The sequence below is a fragment of the Eubalaena glacialis genome, chromosome X (genome assembly GCF_028564815.1).
Source record: "Eubalaena glacialis isolate mEubGla1 chromosome X, mEubGla1.1.hap2.+ XY, whole genome shotgun sequence".
Lineage (NCBI taxonomy): Eukaryota > Metazoa > Chordata > Mammalia > Artiodactyla > Balaenidae > Eubalaena > Eubalaena glacialis.
Window position 1 is genome coordinate 42683676 of NC_083736.1, and position 16424 is coordinate 42700099.

Consider the following 16424-nt stretch of genomic DNA (forward strand, 5'->3'; position numbering starts at 1 on the left):
CACCTGGCAGTGACCTGTTTTTCTTACAAAATTAACTTGTCTGGCCACAGGTCTATGGAGGATGTGTATCCTACCAGAGCCATTATTTTCCCTTCGGTGAAATGAGGATGTCCATCATGAATTTCACCCAGCTTTCCTCAGATCCCAGTATGAGGGAACCCAAACTGTCAGACTCTAAATTGGCTGCCAGGTGCACAGTTCCTGAACCCCTGTTTTCTAAAGTCCTTAATCAAAGCTCAAGTCAAATAGCAACTTTTCAAAAAGAGCTTCTCATTGAAACCGCATGTTCCCAACTGGCACAACAGCCAATTCTAATATAGTCGCAAAGGTCTTCTGCAGCACCATTAAAGTGGGCACCAAATCTCCAAGTGAAGCTCACTGAAAGCTCTTCCCAAAATGCCTAGAACTTTCAGAGGTCATGGCTTTGTGTCCCTTAAGGGGCATCAACCCAAGAATGGCTCATCAGGCTGTGACCACCCTCACAGAAAGCTGTGGTGGCACCCCTGGGCCCCACACGGCACCACATTTTGCGAGATGTGTTAAATCTGATTTGGTAGCTGGAGTCATTTAGAAGATCCTAGGGGCAGAAGACCTAAATAGACATTTCTCCAAAGAAGATATACAGATTGCCAACAGACACATGAAAGAATGCTCAACACCATTAATCATTAGAGAAATGCAAATCAAAACTACAATGAGATATCATCTCACACCGGTCAGAATGGCCATCATCAAAAAATCTAGAAACAATAAATGCTGGAGAGGGTGTGGAGAAAAGGGAACCCTCTTGCACTGTTGGTGGGAATGTAAATTGATACAGCCACTATGGAGAACAGTATGGAGGTTCCTTAAAAAACTAAAAATAGAACTACCATACGACCCAGCAATCCCCCTACTGGGCATATACCCTGAGAAAACCATAATTCAAAAAGAGTCATGTACCAAAATGTTCATTGCAGCTCTATTTACAATAGCCCGGACATGGAAGCAACCTAAGTGTCCATCATCGGATGAATGGATAAAGAAGATGTGGCACATATATACAATGGAATATTACTCAGCCATAAAAAGAAATGAAATGGAGGTATCTGTAGTGAGGTGGATGGAGTTAGAGTCTGTCATACAGAGTGAAGTAAGTCAGAAAGAGAAAAACAAATACAGTATGCTAACACATATATATGGAATCTAAGGGAAAAAAAAAAAGTCATGAAGAACCTAGTGGCAAGACGGGAATAAAGACACAGACCTACTAGAGAATGGACTTGAGGATATGGGGAGGGGGAGGGGTAAGATGGGACAGGGTGAGAGAGTGGCATGGACATATATACACTACCAAATGTAAAATAGATAGCTAGTGGGTAACAGGTGCATAGCACAGGGAGATCAGCTCGGTGCTCTGTGACCACCTAGAGGGGTGGGATAGGGAGGGTGGGAGGGAGATGCAAGAGGGAGGAGATATGGGGATATATGTATATGTATAGCTGATTCACTTTGTTATAAAGCAGAAACTAACACACCATTGTAAAGCAATTATACTCCAATAAAGATGTTTAAAAAAAAAAAAAAAGAAGACCCTAGGGAATCTAAGACATGCAGACTGGATTTGGGATTAAGTGCAATGATGAGTGTGATGCAAAGCTGACTGAAAGAAAAAGAAACACTCGACATGGCTTTGCGGACAACACATGCACGTAGTCAGTGAAGCTTCCCATGCCCTGTGCTGCTCTCGCTCCCCCATCTTCCCATCAAATACCGATCAGGCCCCCCATGGACCAGGCACTGTGCTCAGCACTGGGTATTCTATGCTGAACAAAACAGTTCTTCACTCCCAAGGCCAAATAATAACATTTTGGAAACAAATCTCTGCTCTTATTGTGAGTTTCCCTTCCCCCACCTTGCCTGCCCAGGAAATGCTGGTCTGGGGAAGGAGCAAAACCTGGAGGCAGAATGAGCCCACCAGCCTCACAACAGGGCTGATACAGCAGCTTTAGAACAGGGCTGCCACTTCGCTTATGCTCCTCCCATCCAGAGGCGATGGTCTCTATCTCCTCCCGCTGAATCTGGGCTGGCCCTAGCAACTTGTTGTAACCAAGAGAAAGTCACGGAAGTGATGCTGTGTGACTCCCAAGGTTAGGCCAGAAAGGGCCACATAGTCTCCACCCTGCTTGCTGGGACACGGGCTTTTGGAAGCCTGAGCCATCACATAAGAAGTCCCATACCCTGAGGCCATGGAGAAGCCATCACAGGCATTCTAGTCGCCTCGCCGGTCCTAGTCTGAGTCCTCCCAGCCCAGGCGCCAGACATATGAGCGAATGAGCCTTTGGATGATCCAGCTCCCAGCTGTTGAGTTACCCCCAGGTTTCTTCATGGAGCAAAGGCAAGCTGTCCCGACTATGCCCTTTCCAAACCTAGAGAATGCATGTGGATACGAAATTGTTGTTCACTTTCCTTCCTATGTTTGGGGCAGTGCATTATGCTGCAAGAGTGACCGGAGCAGATGGCAAAACCAAGGACCAGCACACACCTCTTCCCCCACCACCCCACCCCCGCCCCACCCCGGTCTCCATCAGGATTCTCTGTGGCAGCAGGAACTCTTCCCTACTGTCACACGAGATGCGGCCATAGCGCTCTTGCCCTCACCTGCTTCTACAGCTTCCACTCCAGGCTGTCACTGCCACCACGATCCTGCCCAAACCTTAACCGTTAGCCTTGCTGTGACCTTCATCGCCTATGGGGCTGAGGGCTGCTGCTCTGCTACTGCCGCGCCGTCACCCGGTGTCCCTCCTCTCTTGCTCAGATTCCCTGGGCTGGAGAGTTGATCACATCCCTCTCCTTCCCAGAACCAGTTACCGTGAGCCAATCACCAATGTATCCACATATCCATTCTTGGAAGGTAGGGAGTCAGCTTAAACACACTTTTGGGCCCCTTAATATGTTGTTTAAGAACAGGGACTTTGAAGTCAAATCCTGCCTCCATCATTTTCTAATTCTCTGACCTTAGATAACTCACTTCAACTCTCAAACTTCAGCTTCTAATCTGTAAACTGGGGATAACAGTTCCTACTTCATAAGGTTGTTGTCAAGACCACAATGAGGGAATCCACGTAAACTGCTTGGCGTGTAGTAAACGTTCAATAAATTTTAGCTATTTTAAATAACACCTCCCTGGGAAGAAGCATCTCTTGTGACTTACCCCTTGTAAGACTTGGAAGCTGTCATTGTTGGGTGGTGGGTCTTGATCTGGATCAACACCAACTCTATAAGTCATCAGAGAGAAAGACAAGGAGAAAAACAGAGAGTATTAGCTTGGACCATAGCGGCCAGGCTGGCTGAAAGTAGCCAAGAGGCTGACCATCTTCCCGAGGTGGAAGGAGTGGTTAGCTAAAAGAAGGGGAAGGCTGTCATGCAAAAGTCGTGCGAAAGAGGTCATACACCACATCAGATCCCAGGGGTAGGCCGGGCAATCAACCTGTGTGCTGACACCTTAAGCAAGACCTCTGGGGAACGGCACCAGCGGGCAAAATGTCCGCCTGCCTTCCTGCACCAGATGGTCCCAGGTAGCAAAAGGTGGGTCCTGCCGCCCCAGGCCTCTTCCCCTCTGCTGCTTCCTTACTTCCCTCTGACCTGCTTTTATTTCCTAACCTTTTGTTATGGAATTTTTCATATATCCAGGTAAGTTTTGAATGAATTTATAGTGAACACCTGTATACCCCTCACCTAGATTCTACCATTAACATTTTGCTGTATTTTCTTTATTACATACCTAGCCCTCTCTCTATCATCCACCTTATTTTTTGGATGAATTCAAATAAAGTCGAAGACATCCGTACACTTCCCCTAAATATTTCAGCATGCATATCATTAACTTTCTATCCTGGTGGCCCCGCATCCTCCTGCAGCACAGATGACCTGAGAACTCACACGTTTGAGATCAGCAACTGAAGACAGAAAGAAAAAGCAAGGTGGCACAACCCACTTATAACGAATTCCATGAAAGCACTAGGGTAAGCTGACTTGGCTTAGCAACATACCAACTGTTGCCCTATGTATCTGTTAATTCTTTATCCTTGAACCTTCCTCATTCTAAGGCAGAGAACTGTGGCACTGATGACATGGGGCAGTGGAGGAGGAGACAAAGATGCCAGGAAAATTCTCTACTTTCCTTGTTCCCTCCGATATTGCAAAGAGTGGCTGTTATCATAAAAGCCAAATAGAAAACACAGCTTTCAGCAGGTCTGATTTGAGCTTGAAGAGAGGTGCTGAATGGCCTTGACCACGTGTGTTATTTGCTGTCTGGCACCAGGGCGCTGACTCCGATGAGCAGACAGTGGATGTGCAAAGCCCCACGTGTGCCTTATTTTTCCTCCTCTCCCTCCCGCTTCTCCACCTGTGATGCCCAGGATATATCCTGAGAAAAGAGACTAATGGAAAGGAGGAATAGAAGACAACACAGACATACTGGCAGCCTCTACTCTGTTTTACTCCAGGCTTGCCGAGCACTAAGCCAAGGTGCATGCCCCCTGGATGGGGGTGAGGAGATACAGAAGGAAAGGGAACAGTCACCCCATATTTTGCTGAAGGCAAAGTTTAAAAACCACGAGATGAATTCATGCATTCAGCAAATATTTACTGAATGCCTACCAAGCCAGGCCCTGTTCTGAGCACTTTGTTAAAACCTATAGTGTACCTGGCACCAGATTTCCTCCCCACAGGCCTGAGGTTTGATGGAATCTTTGTAGTGAATTAGATTGACTTTGCTGTGTCTAGAGGTCAATTTCTGGCAGGGGTTTCGGAGGCTTGACCTCACAGCTGGACATTATCCAGGGACTTCTGAGCAACAAACCTCACATAGATTTTTTTGGAAATGAAATATTCTGGGGCCCCAGGACTACCCACAGAGGTCACACGAGAGCCTCAGTGCTCCCAAAGTGTCTAACGTACTGAAGTGGTAGAGGAGAGGTCACACTGAATTCCTAGCTGTTGATCTTTAACTCTCACCTGTTTTGAGAGTCTCTAATGTACGTTCCATAGAGAAATGTCCTCTATATGGTGTCAGATCTGTAAGACCAACAGCTAGGAATCCAACGTTAGGTCTTGTTCTGTGGATTCTACAGCCGCATGGAGCCACTTCGTGGCAGACTAATTTGCATAGATGAGCTCCCCAGTAAAGCCTCAGAGAGAGGGGCAGAGCACTGGTTACCAGTCTGTCTCCCGAACAGCCTACTGGAACGTCTGGTGACACGGCAGCCTTCTGCCTAACCACAGAGAGGCTATTGTGGGGCAGGAGCAACGAGATGATGTGATCTGAAGGGCACGGCGGGCAGGATGGCGAAGAGCACAGCAGTTCATACCTGCCACGGACAGTCTCTCCTTTCTCTACTGTGAATTTTGAAACAGGTGTATTGCCTTTGTAAGTGGCTTCCACGCAGTAAAGATAAAACAAATGGATTTTATCAGCCCAGGTGAAATAGGAATCCTATGGGTAAGAGAAAAGGCTTAAGTGTGCCTTGTCCTACAATGAAGAAAATAAAGCCAAACATAATAAAAGCTTCCAAATGAAGTCTAGCCCCCTCTATTCTTTCAACTAACCTCTGCTAGGAGAAAAAAAAATTGTTTAACAAGAATTAAAATAAATTCTGTTTAACAAGAACTGCTTATAAAGACTAGGTTTTGACTATTTTCATTCAAGTCCTGGAAACATAAGAGGAATTCATCTACTATCCTGGACCCACATGGCCAGGCCAGAATTCAAACAACGGAGTGTGAAACATTGGAACAACCTGATAAACTCACAAAATCAGGGCCACCCTAACCTCATCCCAAACTGGTTCGACATTTTGCTTGGGGGAACTTGAGAGTGATTCTAGATGTACATCATCCAACAGAACTTTCCGCAGTGATGGCAGTATTCTAGATCTGCGCTGTCCAATGTGGTAGCCACCAGCCACATGTGGCCACTGTGCACTTGAAATGTAGTTAATATGACTGAGGAACTGCATTTTAAGTTTTATTTCATTTTAATTAATTTAAACAGCCACATGTGTCTAGTGGCTACCAAATTGCACAGTGCAGATTCTAGAAAGTACTAATTCCAGCCATGTCTAGCATCACTTTTTTCTCTGCCAAAAAAATTGACAACTATCTGCTTCCTTCTGCCTTCTCAGTGATAATACCCAAGATTCCTGCTGGGATCCTGCGGAGACGCAACTCTGTAGTCCCACAGATATTAAGTAAAAATTTGCTTGAACTGATTACTTAGACAATGGAGAGATTTCTCACTTCCTCGGTATAGAAAATAAGATTGAAAACCCGCTGAAAGCTCTTCTATACAGATAATTGTCATAAACATGAAAGGAATGATAGGATTAGAAAATCACCACTTGCCCCTCACAGTGTAATAATTGTTTTGAGACAATTTTACCAGTGGGTAAAAGGTTGTTGGGAATCTGACTATTCATATGATGTTAAAGGATCACTCTACAGGTAACTTTTTAGTTACAAAGGGAAAACAGTGCTTTTATGGAGAGACCTGGCGTCTAAAGTGATCAAATTTAACATCACTAATAAAAGGACAGCCTGACAACATGCACCACCTGATATGATGCAACAAGAAAGCATAACATCACTTTTACATTATTTTTGGCCCCCCCCAAAAATGATTATCTATCTCTACTCAAGAGGAAAACAAATTTAAAAAATCCACTTTGTAGGGCATTATGCAAGACAATTATCCTGAAAATCCTGACTCCTTAAAAAAAAAAAACCCTCAATATCATAAGAGACAAAAAGGAGGAGGGGAGGACTGTTCTAGATTAAAAGAGACTAAAGAGGTGACAACCAGGTCAGTCAGAGCACACAGTGGCAAGGAGCAGTAGGAGGGGAATGGAGCCACCACAGGCCTGAATTAAAAAAAAAAAAAAAAGATGACAACCAAAGGAAACTTTGATTGGATCCTGGATCCTGTGTGTGTGTATAAAATTCATGTTACTTTCTCAGGTGTGATAAATATACTGTGATTATGTAGAAGACTAGATTCCTAGGGGATACATGCTGAAGTATTTAGGGGTAGAAAGTCATGATGTCTATAACGTACTCTGAGGTACTCGGAAATGGTTGAGAGAGAGAGAGACAGAAAATGACCCAAAAATGTATGACAAAATGTTAACAATTGGCGCATCCAGGTTAGAACTTGGATATTCATTGCTCTATTCTTTCAGATTTTTTTTTACAGATTTAAAATTTTTCACAACTTAAAAACAATATTTAATTATATCTTTGGTGAAAATGTTTCACAAATACGTGAGTACAATTTCCTGTCTCTATAATTTAATCTAATTTATTAATAATGATGATTCGGGATCCTCATATTACTCCAGGGTCTGAAAAATCACAAATTGTAAAGATTCATGGACATAGGGTGCTATAATAGGTAAATAGGTAGATACAGAGTCTAGTAATTACACGGGTTTTTTAATCCCAGATAAATCTTAGAATATTCTGTTGAGGTTTTCCTCCTAAAAGTGAAGGGCAAGGAGAAAACTGCTAGTTAACTGAAACATATGGTTAACTAAATTCCAACCAAGACAGCCATCCTCAGATCTGGTTGTGCACATCCCCTGGAAACCTGCAGTTCTGAGCACAGGCCTACCCAGAGCCCCCATTCCTTGCTTTTCCCTCCCTCTGCCATGGCAGTTCTGATCCTTGCTGCAGCCACTTGCTACCAACTACCTGCCTGAGATGCAGCCCAACTCCTGGCCCACTCAGAGCCTCCAAAGACCTCTGGGGCCCTCCCACAGGTGGAGTGACTTGGGAGGGCCCCTTGGAGGGTCTCGGAGGTACCTGCTACTGACATAAGTGCTGAATAGGAGAAAGTAAACCTGCTTCCCAGCTTGCTACCGGGTTTTAAATGCCAAAAGAAAACAGACCAGGGGACTTGCGACACAGACCGTGTTCTGCGATTTCTTTCCCCATTCAAGGCTGTTTGCTTCAGGACAATTGAATGATTACTTTTCTGGCAGGGTTGAGGGCCTCTTGGACCAATCCCCAAGGATGATAATGGACCCCTACAAAGGGCCTCACCCTTGGGGCAGGGCGTGTGGTGGTGTGCTGGGCAGCAAGAAAGACCAGGTACAGTATTTTAAGTACAGTGCTTCAGAAGACTTAGGGTTCGTTAACTTTCTGAAATTCCTGGTTTCAGGAAACTGTCCACAATATATATTTCCCTCCTGACCTGTTATAACGCTTTTGATCTAGGCCACTATATAAATCTAAAACTTTTGTGCTGTTTTATTACATCATATTTTAGCACTCCCCTGATACATCAGGGTTGAGCTCATCTAAGCACATACAACAGTCTTTTCTTCCAGAATGAATTGAATTATCCTTACTTTCATTAAGAATAAGACAAATGTGGTAATCCCATACCAAATGAGAAAATAAAGCTATCACACTGATGTGCTCATTCTGGAATGAATACAAAAAATGAATCATTTCCCTTTTGATATAGTATGTACATTCTGATTAACCACCATATAAAATGCCATAAAATCTCAGAAATTTTAGAAGCTAGATTTAATCAACAGGTTTTTATTTTTTAACTGGAATGGCTGAGGTCCTAAATAATTTGGGGAATATGAGACACACACGTTCATATAAAACCTTGAACAACAAACAGATCAGAATCCGAATTCCCTCATGTCCCAAGTGTAATAACTTGCACTTTGCCTGAGGGACCTTCCTTCTTGAAGCTTGGATATTTCAAAGGAAAGGATTTCCCCTGCTACTTAACTGGTAGTTACAGTCAGGTCTCTGAAAATGAATTTGTGTGTGTGTGTGTGTGTGAGAGAGTATGTGTGTGTGTACTTTAAACAGTAGAAAAAAGTGTGAATCCAGGGAACTTAAATGCTTCAATTAGTTGTATGCATGTCATTACAGTTTACATTGGGGCCTGGCAATAGCCCAAGATTCATGCCCCATGACAGGTACTGCTGCTTTTACCACTGTCCTCAGAGAGTAAAACACTTTCACAATGAGAAGAACAGAGTTCAAGCCTGTTTTGTGTTTGATTTATCTACCAGCACCCAGAATCAGATCAGGAAGAAAGCATGCCAGTTAAAGATACGGAAAGGAAAGAAGAAACACTAAAGTCTTTACTCTGATAGCCCAAAATCACCACCCTTAGGCATAATCAAATCATAAACTTGGATGGACACTGAGAAACAAATTGCATTAGAAGAGTCTTTCAATATCTTCTGATTTAAAGAAAAATCTGGTTTTTGTATCTTCTGATTCACCATGATAAGGTACAAGTACACAAATTCATACTTAAGAAGTAAAACAGCATTGGTGCTTAATTAAAATGGTATAAACCATACCCCAGTCATGGCTGAAATACAAAATTCAAGTTCTCTTTATGAGTTAAAAGCCTTGTTTACTAGATCACAAGCAGAATTTGGTGGGGAAAGCGTTTGTGGCTCTGAAAATGGGCTGCTCTTAACACTGAGCTCAGCTGTACACGGAGAGACTCGCCAACTCCAGCTTTGGTGCCACACACTGTCCAAAATGGGGCGAGGGGGGACAGACCCTCAGGAACACCAACACATCAATCAGCCCAGAGGAGGGTAGAATAATGATTAACCGGACCTCCTGCCCCTTTTCAAAAAGGGGCAGACGGCTGGCGCACACGGGGAAGGAAGAGAGAGACAAACAGCGTAAAGAGAAACATCTCAGGTTAGAAAGAGGAGAAAAGCCAGGCCCAGTTAATTTGTTTCTGAGGATGCCCTGTGTCACCTGAAGTACTGCCAGCGGTGTTCGTTCTGGTCCTCTTCGGAGGGCTCCTCGACGCCAACTCTGGGCAGCAGAAGAAGGGAACGTGAGTGTGACGGGGACAACAGGGGAACCAGGAGCTCTGGGCACATGACCTGGACCACGTCCATCAAAGAATAAAATCCGCACCCCCTCTTAAACTGTCCCCCTGTTCTCTAAAACCCAGAGAGGCTGCTAAATTTACAACAAAAGCAACAATGTTAGCAGCCAGGTCAAATGAGGATTGATTAGGAATGAAGACAAGCCTCTCAAAATATAACGTAATGAAATCAGAGTAATAAATGCAACTCATAGAAAATGACTTCACACAATTTTTCAGGAATTCATCTGTTTTATAAAGCAAGACACATCCATACAAAAACTAGAAAACAGAAAGTTGTTATTAAACATATATTTGAAGTGTTTACACGCAGTTTTACACATACTTGACAGAAAGAACACTGTATCACTGAAAACAGCAAAAACAGAAGATAAAATGGCCTTTTTTTCTAGACAAGTAATCACACTGTCCATGGGTTGAACCCGAAGGTCAGGAACCCAACTTCTGCTATTCTCTTTACCTTATGGCTTCAAGAGTTGACACGGTCTATTTTCACCTCCCTTAATAATTGCTGGGTTATTCAGACTACATTTGAATTACACCATCATACTAAGAGCAGGGTTTCACAATCTCAGCACTACTGACTGATATTTTGGGCCCTGGCCTCTACCTGCAATATACCACCAGTATACCTCCAGCTGGAGCAACCAAAAATGTCTCCAGACATTGCCAAATGTCCCGAGAGGGCAAAACTGCCCATAGCTGAGAACCTCTACTCTGAGTCCTGCATTCTCAGTGGGGGGGGGGGGTGATATAGACCCCAGGGGCATGAAAATTGGTTCTTATGGGAGAAAAATTTTTTTTAGATATTACAGTGGTTTGTAGCCCTCTAAAGCACCATAGTACATAAACAGATATATAGATCTGTGGTATTAAAATTTCAGTGGAAGAGGTAGATAAAAAGAACATTTTTAAAGGCTCTTATTTAGAGGGGCAGTGATGGAAAAAAAAGGTTGAGAAACACTGTGCTAGACAATGCCCAAATACTCATGCTACTAATATGCCCTGAAATAAGCAAGTGCGAACATGATGCTTCTTAAGGTGGTACTTTTAATTAGGTATATGTTCAGAATGTGACTTAAACCAGACTATAGTATTGAAAAATTATAACAAATTCCAGAACAGCAAGCTGGATTCCATTAATGTAAGATTCACTAGTAATAATAATAGTAATAGCAGCAGTATTAAGGTTATGATTAGCAATGATAATGTTATAGCTAAAATACACTAAATGCTTTCCATGTGCCAGATGGTACATTTAATGGCAGAATTCTTTATCATGTTTATTTGGTATCACATTTTATCTTCACACTGTTGTCATCCCCATTTACCCAGACAGGAAACTGAGAGCAAGAGAGGTTAAATAAGTTGCCCAAGGTCACAAAGGTAGAAAATGAAGGAACCAAGATTGCAACTGAAGCTGTTAGATCCCAGAGCCCTAGCTCTACACCTTACAGGATATTGCCTTTGACTACAAGGTGGCGTCTTTAAATTCTTTTAAAATATCCAGTAACAAATGCTATTACATAAAGATCTCAGGGCTTCTCCCTGCCTTTATTCCTTAATTTATCTTATAAAGAGCTTTATCTTAAACTCTCAGTGTGACAGGACTATACCTAGCAGAGTGACCTTACTTGTCCTTGAGTGACTATATTGCTGCACTCTGGGGTATGAAGGTTATCCTGTTCATTTGGCTGCCTGGGTGTATGCCATTAACCCCCCACAATCACCACCACTTCATTGGTGTGTCACTTGAAGCTGGGCCTTCCAAGAGGACAGCCACCATGCCACCAAAATGTGCTCAGGACATAGATGAGGCTCATCTGATGAATCTGCACATCTGATGGTTTTTTCAAGTTGCCAAAATTACAACCTTTGTGAATAACAACAACTTGCTCAAGAGACTAAGAAAAATAGTATGTAGTTTGTATATTACCAAAAAGCCATTTGAAGTTTGTACATTACCAGAAAGCAATTTGAGCATTTTGCCATTATGTTTTAAAATAGCAATCACATGCTCAACATCACTAATTATTAGAGAAATGCAAATCAAAACTACAATGAGGTATTACCTCACACCAGTCAGAATGGCCATCATTAAAAAGTCTACAAATAATAAATGCTGGAGAGGGTGTGGAGAAAAGGGAACCCTCCTCCACTGTTAGTGGGAGTGTAAATTGGTGCAGCCACTATGGAGAACAGTATGGAGGTTCCTTAAAAAACTAAAAATAGAATTACTGTATGATCTAGCAATCCCACTCCTGGGCATATATCCGGAGAAAACTATAATTTGAAAAGATACATGCGGGAGTTCCCTGGTGGCCCCCGTGGTTAGGATTCCGGGCTTTCACTGCTGTGACCCGGATTCAATCCCTGGTTGGGAAACTGAGATCCCACAAGCCATGTGGTGTGGCCAAAAAACAAAACAAAACAAGATACATGCACCCCAATGTTCATTGCAGCACTATTTACAATAGCCAAGACATGGAAGCAACCTAAATGTCCATCAACAGAGGAATGGATAAAGAAGATGTGATATACGTGTACACACACACACACACATACATACACACACACACACACACACGATGGAATATTATTCAGCCACGAAAAAGAATAATGCCATTTGCAGCAACATGGATGGTGAATCACTTTGTTGTACTCCTGAAACTAACACAACATTGTAATAAATTAACTATATTTCAATTTTTTAAATGGTTAAAAAAATAATAAAAAAACAAAATAGCAATCACAAAATTCCAATTTAAAAAGATAAGTTGGATTTCTGGAAAGCAGTGACCTGGCTTTGGATTTGTGGTTACATTCATTTTATATTATACACAGACTAGAAATTAGCCATGGTTAAAAGTCATAGCTAACTCCTAATTATTTATGGAGGAACTCCAAGTCCTACCCTGGGCTTCTGACTTCTGGGCAGCCACTTAGCAGCTGATCAGGACCTCTGTCAGCAACCTGGAGAAGTAAGAAACAACTAGGTACTGATCTTACTGAGGTCACAGATGTCAAAACACCACACTGGACTTCAGGGGGTTTCCGAATCATTTTAGAATAAGAACCCGGTCCACATAAATGATTCGTGGCCATTAAGTAACACCACAAGCACAAGCCACAAAAACCAATCGGTCTCATTACCTTATTTCTGAGGGAATTTCTTTTGATGTAATGTCCGTAAATGTCAGTTTCTACCTCTAACATATCACTATTTATACACATCTGAAAAAAACGCAATGAACTGACACCATATGTATTTTTCACCAATGGCACACTTTGCTTCATTACACTATCTGGGTAGAGTTGGACAGAAAGAAGGAACTAATAAAGATAGAAGCAGATTGAAATTGAAAACAGAGAAACACTACAGAAAATCAATGAAATAAAAAGCTAGTTCTTTGAAAAGATCATTAAAATTGACAAACCTCTAGCAAGACTGAAAGAAAAAAAAAAAGAGAGAAGATGCAAATTACCAATACTGTGTCATGAATGAAACATGGGATATCACTACAGATCTCACAGACATAAAAACAATAATAAGGTTATGCTATGAACAACATAAACATGACAATTAGATGAAAATGACCAATTTCACAAACTGCCACAACTCACCAATATGAGATATAGCTGTTAAAGAAATTGGCTTCATAATTTATATAATAAAACTCCTGGAAAAGAAGACTCCAGGACCAGTCGGTTTCACTGGAGGATTCCATAAAACCTTCAGGAAGAACTAACACCAATTCTAAACAACCTCTTCCAGAAAACAGAAGAGTAGGAAACATGTCCCAACTCATTTTGAGAGGCCAGATTACCCTGATACCAAATCAAAGGCAGTATGAAAAAAGAACACTACAGACCAGTATCCCAAATCCTTAACAACATATTAGTTAACAGAATTCAGCAATATGTAAAACATTTATGTATACACCACAACCAAGTGGGGTTTAGCAAGCAAGGGTGGCTCGATATTTGAAAATTACTCAATGTAACCTATCATATTAACAGGCTAAACAAGAAAAATCATATGATCATATCAATTGATACAGAAAAGCATTTGATAAAATTCAACATCTGTTCATGATAAAACTCTCAGAAAACTAGCAATAGATGGGAACTTCCTCAACTTGATGATGAACATCTACAAAAACCCTACAGCTAACATCACACTTACTGGCGAAAGACTGAATGCTTTCCCCTTAAGATCGGGAACAAAGCAAGGATGTCTGCTCACATCACTCTTATTTAACATAGTACTGATGGCCCTAGCCAGAGCAATAAGTTAAGAGAAGGAAATAGCACACTGGTTGGAAAGGAAAAAATGAAACTGTCTCTATTTGCAAATGATCTGATGGTCTACATAGAAAGTCCGAAAGAATTTATAAAAACAAACAAACAAAAACTCTCCTAGAACTAATAAGTGAAATTGGCAAGGTGTCAGGATACAAGGTCAACCTACAAAAACCAGCCGTATTTCTATATCCTGGCAATGAACACACAGAAACTGAAAATGAAGATAGAATAACATTTAAAATAGCTCAAAACGAAGAAGAAATACTCAAGACATAACTCTAACACACACAGGCATTCTATGCTGAAAACTATAAAATACTGCTAAAAGAAATCAAAGAAGACGTAAATAAATGGAGAAACGTGCCGTGTTCATGGATTGGAAGACTGAATAAGGTAAAGATGTCAATTCTCCCCAAATTGATATACAGGTTTAACACAATTCCTATGAAAATCCCAGCACAAGTTTTTTTTTAAGATGTAGACAAGCTTATTCTAAAATGTATATAGAAAGGAATTAGAAGAGCTATGACAATTTTGAAAAAGAATAAAGTGGGAGGACCCACTCTGCCTGATGCTCAAGCTTATTATATAACCATAGTTATCAAAAGTGTGGTACTGGTGGAGGTACAGACACATAAATCAACAGAGCAGAATAGAAACAGACCCGAATGCATACAGCCAACCGATTTCTGGCAAAGGAGAAAAAGTAATTCAATGGAGTAAGGACAGTCTCTCTTACAAATTGTGCTGGAACAACTGGATAGCCATAGTCAAATAAAATAAAATAAAACCTCAACCTAAACCTCATGTCTAATATAAAAATTAACTAAGATGGATCACAGATTTAAATGTAAAGCATAAAACTAAAAAAACTTTTAGAAGATAACACAGAAGAAAATCTTTGGGACCTAGGGCTTGATGAAGAGTCCTTAGACATAACACCAAAACCATGATGTTAAAAATAAATAAATAAATAAATAAGTTGCATTTCATTAAAATTAAAAGTTCTGCTCTATGACAGACTGTTAAAAGGGTTAAAAGACAAGCTACACACTAGGAGAAAATATTTGCAAACCACATATCTGATAACAGACTAGTATCTAGAACAAATAAAGAATTGACAAAACTCAATTAAAAAAACAAATAATCCAATTAGAAAATGGACAAAAACCTTGAACAGATATTTCACCATTGCTTATTTGAATGGCAAATAAGCACATGAAGAGATATTCAACATCATCAGCCATGAGAAATGCAAATTAAGACAATGAGGTATCCCCACATACCTATTAGAACAACTAAAATAAAAAAGTGTCAACACCAAATGCTGGCAAGGATATGGGAGAAACTGGATCCCTCATACACAGTCATTTCCTGACCTCTCACCATGTGCTAGCTGTTATGTTCTAAGTGCTATCTATATATCCCATTAATATTTTCACAACAATCCAATTATTATATGTGTACATATACAGCTTGCACGCGTCAGGGAAAGTAGCCCACGCTTCCGGCTCTGGGTAGGACTACTTCAACGGCCCATTTTTTGAAAAGGGTTATGAGAAGTGCAAAATGTCACAAGTCAACTGTCTACTCTCAGTGGAAAGTTATTTGGTCCTGTATGTGTTGGCGGGGGGAGCGGTCAGAAAAGAACTTATGAAATAGCCTGAAAAACAAACACGATTTAACCAGGCTCTGAGCATCCAGGGCACCTACTGGGTAACCAGATAAATAGGAGCAGGAAGTCATCTCAGAGAGGTCACCAAATGCAAAGATTCTCAACTCTGTGCAGGGTAAACCTCCTTTCTTGCTCTTATTCTGCTACACAGAACAAAGATGATACCATCTTATGTCTCAAGTTTAAAGCCAAAAATCTGTACATTTTCTTCTTCAGATTTCTACTTCCACAGATGAATTATTTTCCTTAATATGACTCTTGAGATTCACGCCAGGAAACTGAAATTTTAATCATCCTGAATTTTACAACATGAAAACGGTCCCTAACACAGCAAGCCTTTCGGGCAGTATAGCACAGTAGCTAAGAGTGTGCCTGGGTTCAAATCCCAGCTTGCCCACTTAAAGCTTTGTGACCTTGGGCAAGTTACTGCTCTGTGCCTCAGTTTCCTCAGCTCTAAAATGAAAATAATAGTAGTAGCTCCCTTATAGGAATGCTATGAGGATTATCTTAATGTACGTG

General features: G+C 41.3%; 1 protein-coding gene across 4 annotated transcripts in view; it reads right to left on the reverse strand.

Moving 5' to 3' along the window:
• The window catches only part of SLC9A7 (solute carrier family 9 member A7), a 142357-nt gene that overhangs the window by 23211 nt on the left and 102722 nt on the right, over window positions 1-16424 (reverse strand). For all 4 annotated transcript variants that reach the window (XR_009698899.1, XM_061178270.1, XM_061178269.1 and 1 more), the window contains 2 exons: window positions 9790-9849; window positions 3194-3257 (listed from right to left, as the gene is read on the reverse strand). Coding sequence is in view for 3 of the 4 variants with exons in the window: in XM_061178270.1 (XP_061034253.1) it covers window positions 3194-3257; window positions 9790-9849 (124 nt within the window). In the remaining variant the exon portion in view is untranslated. The remainder of the gene's footprint in view (window positions 1-3193; window positions 3258-9789; window positions 9850-16424) is intronic.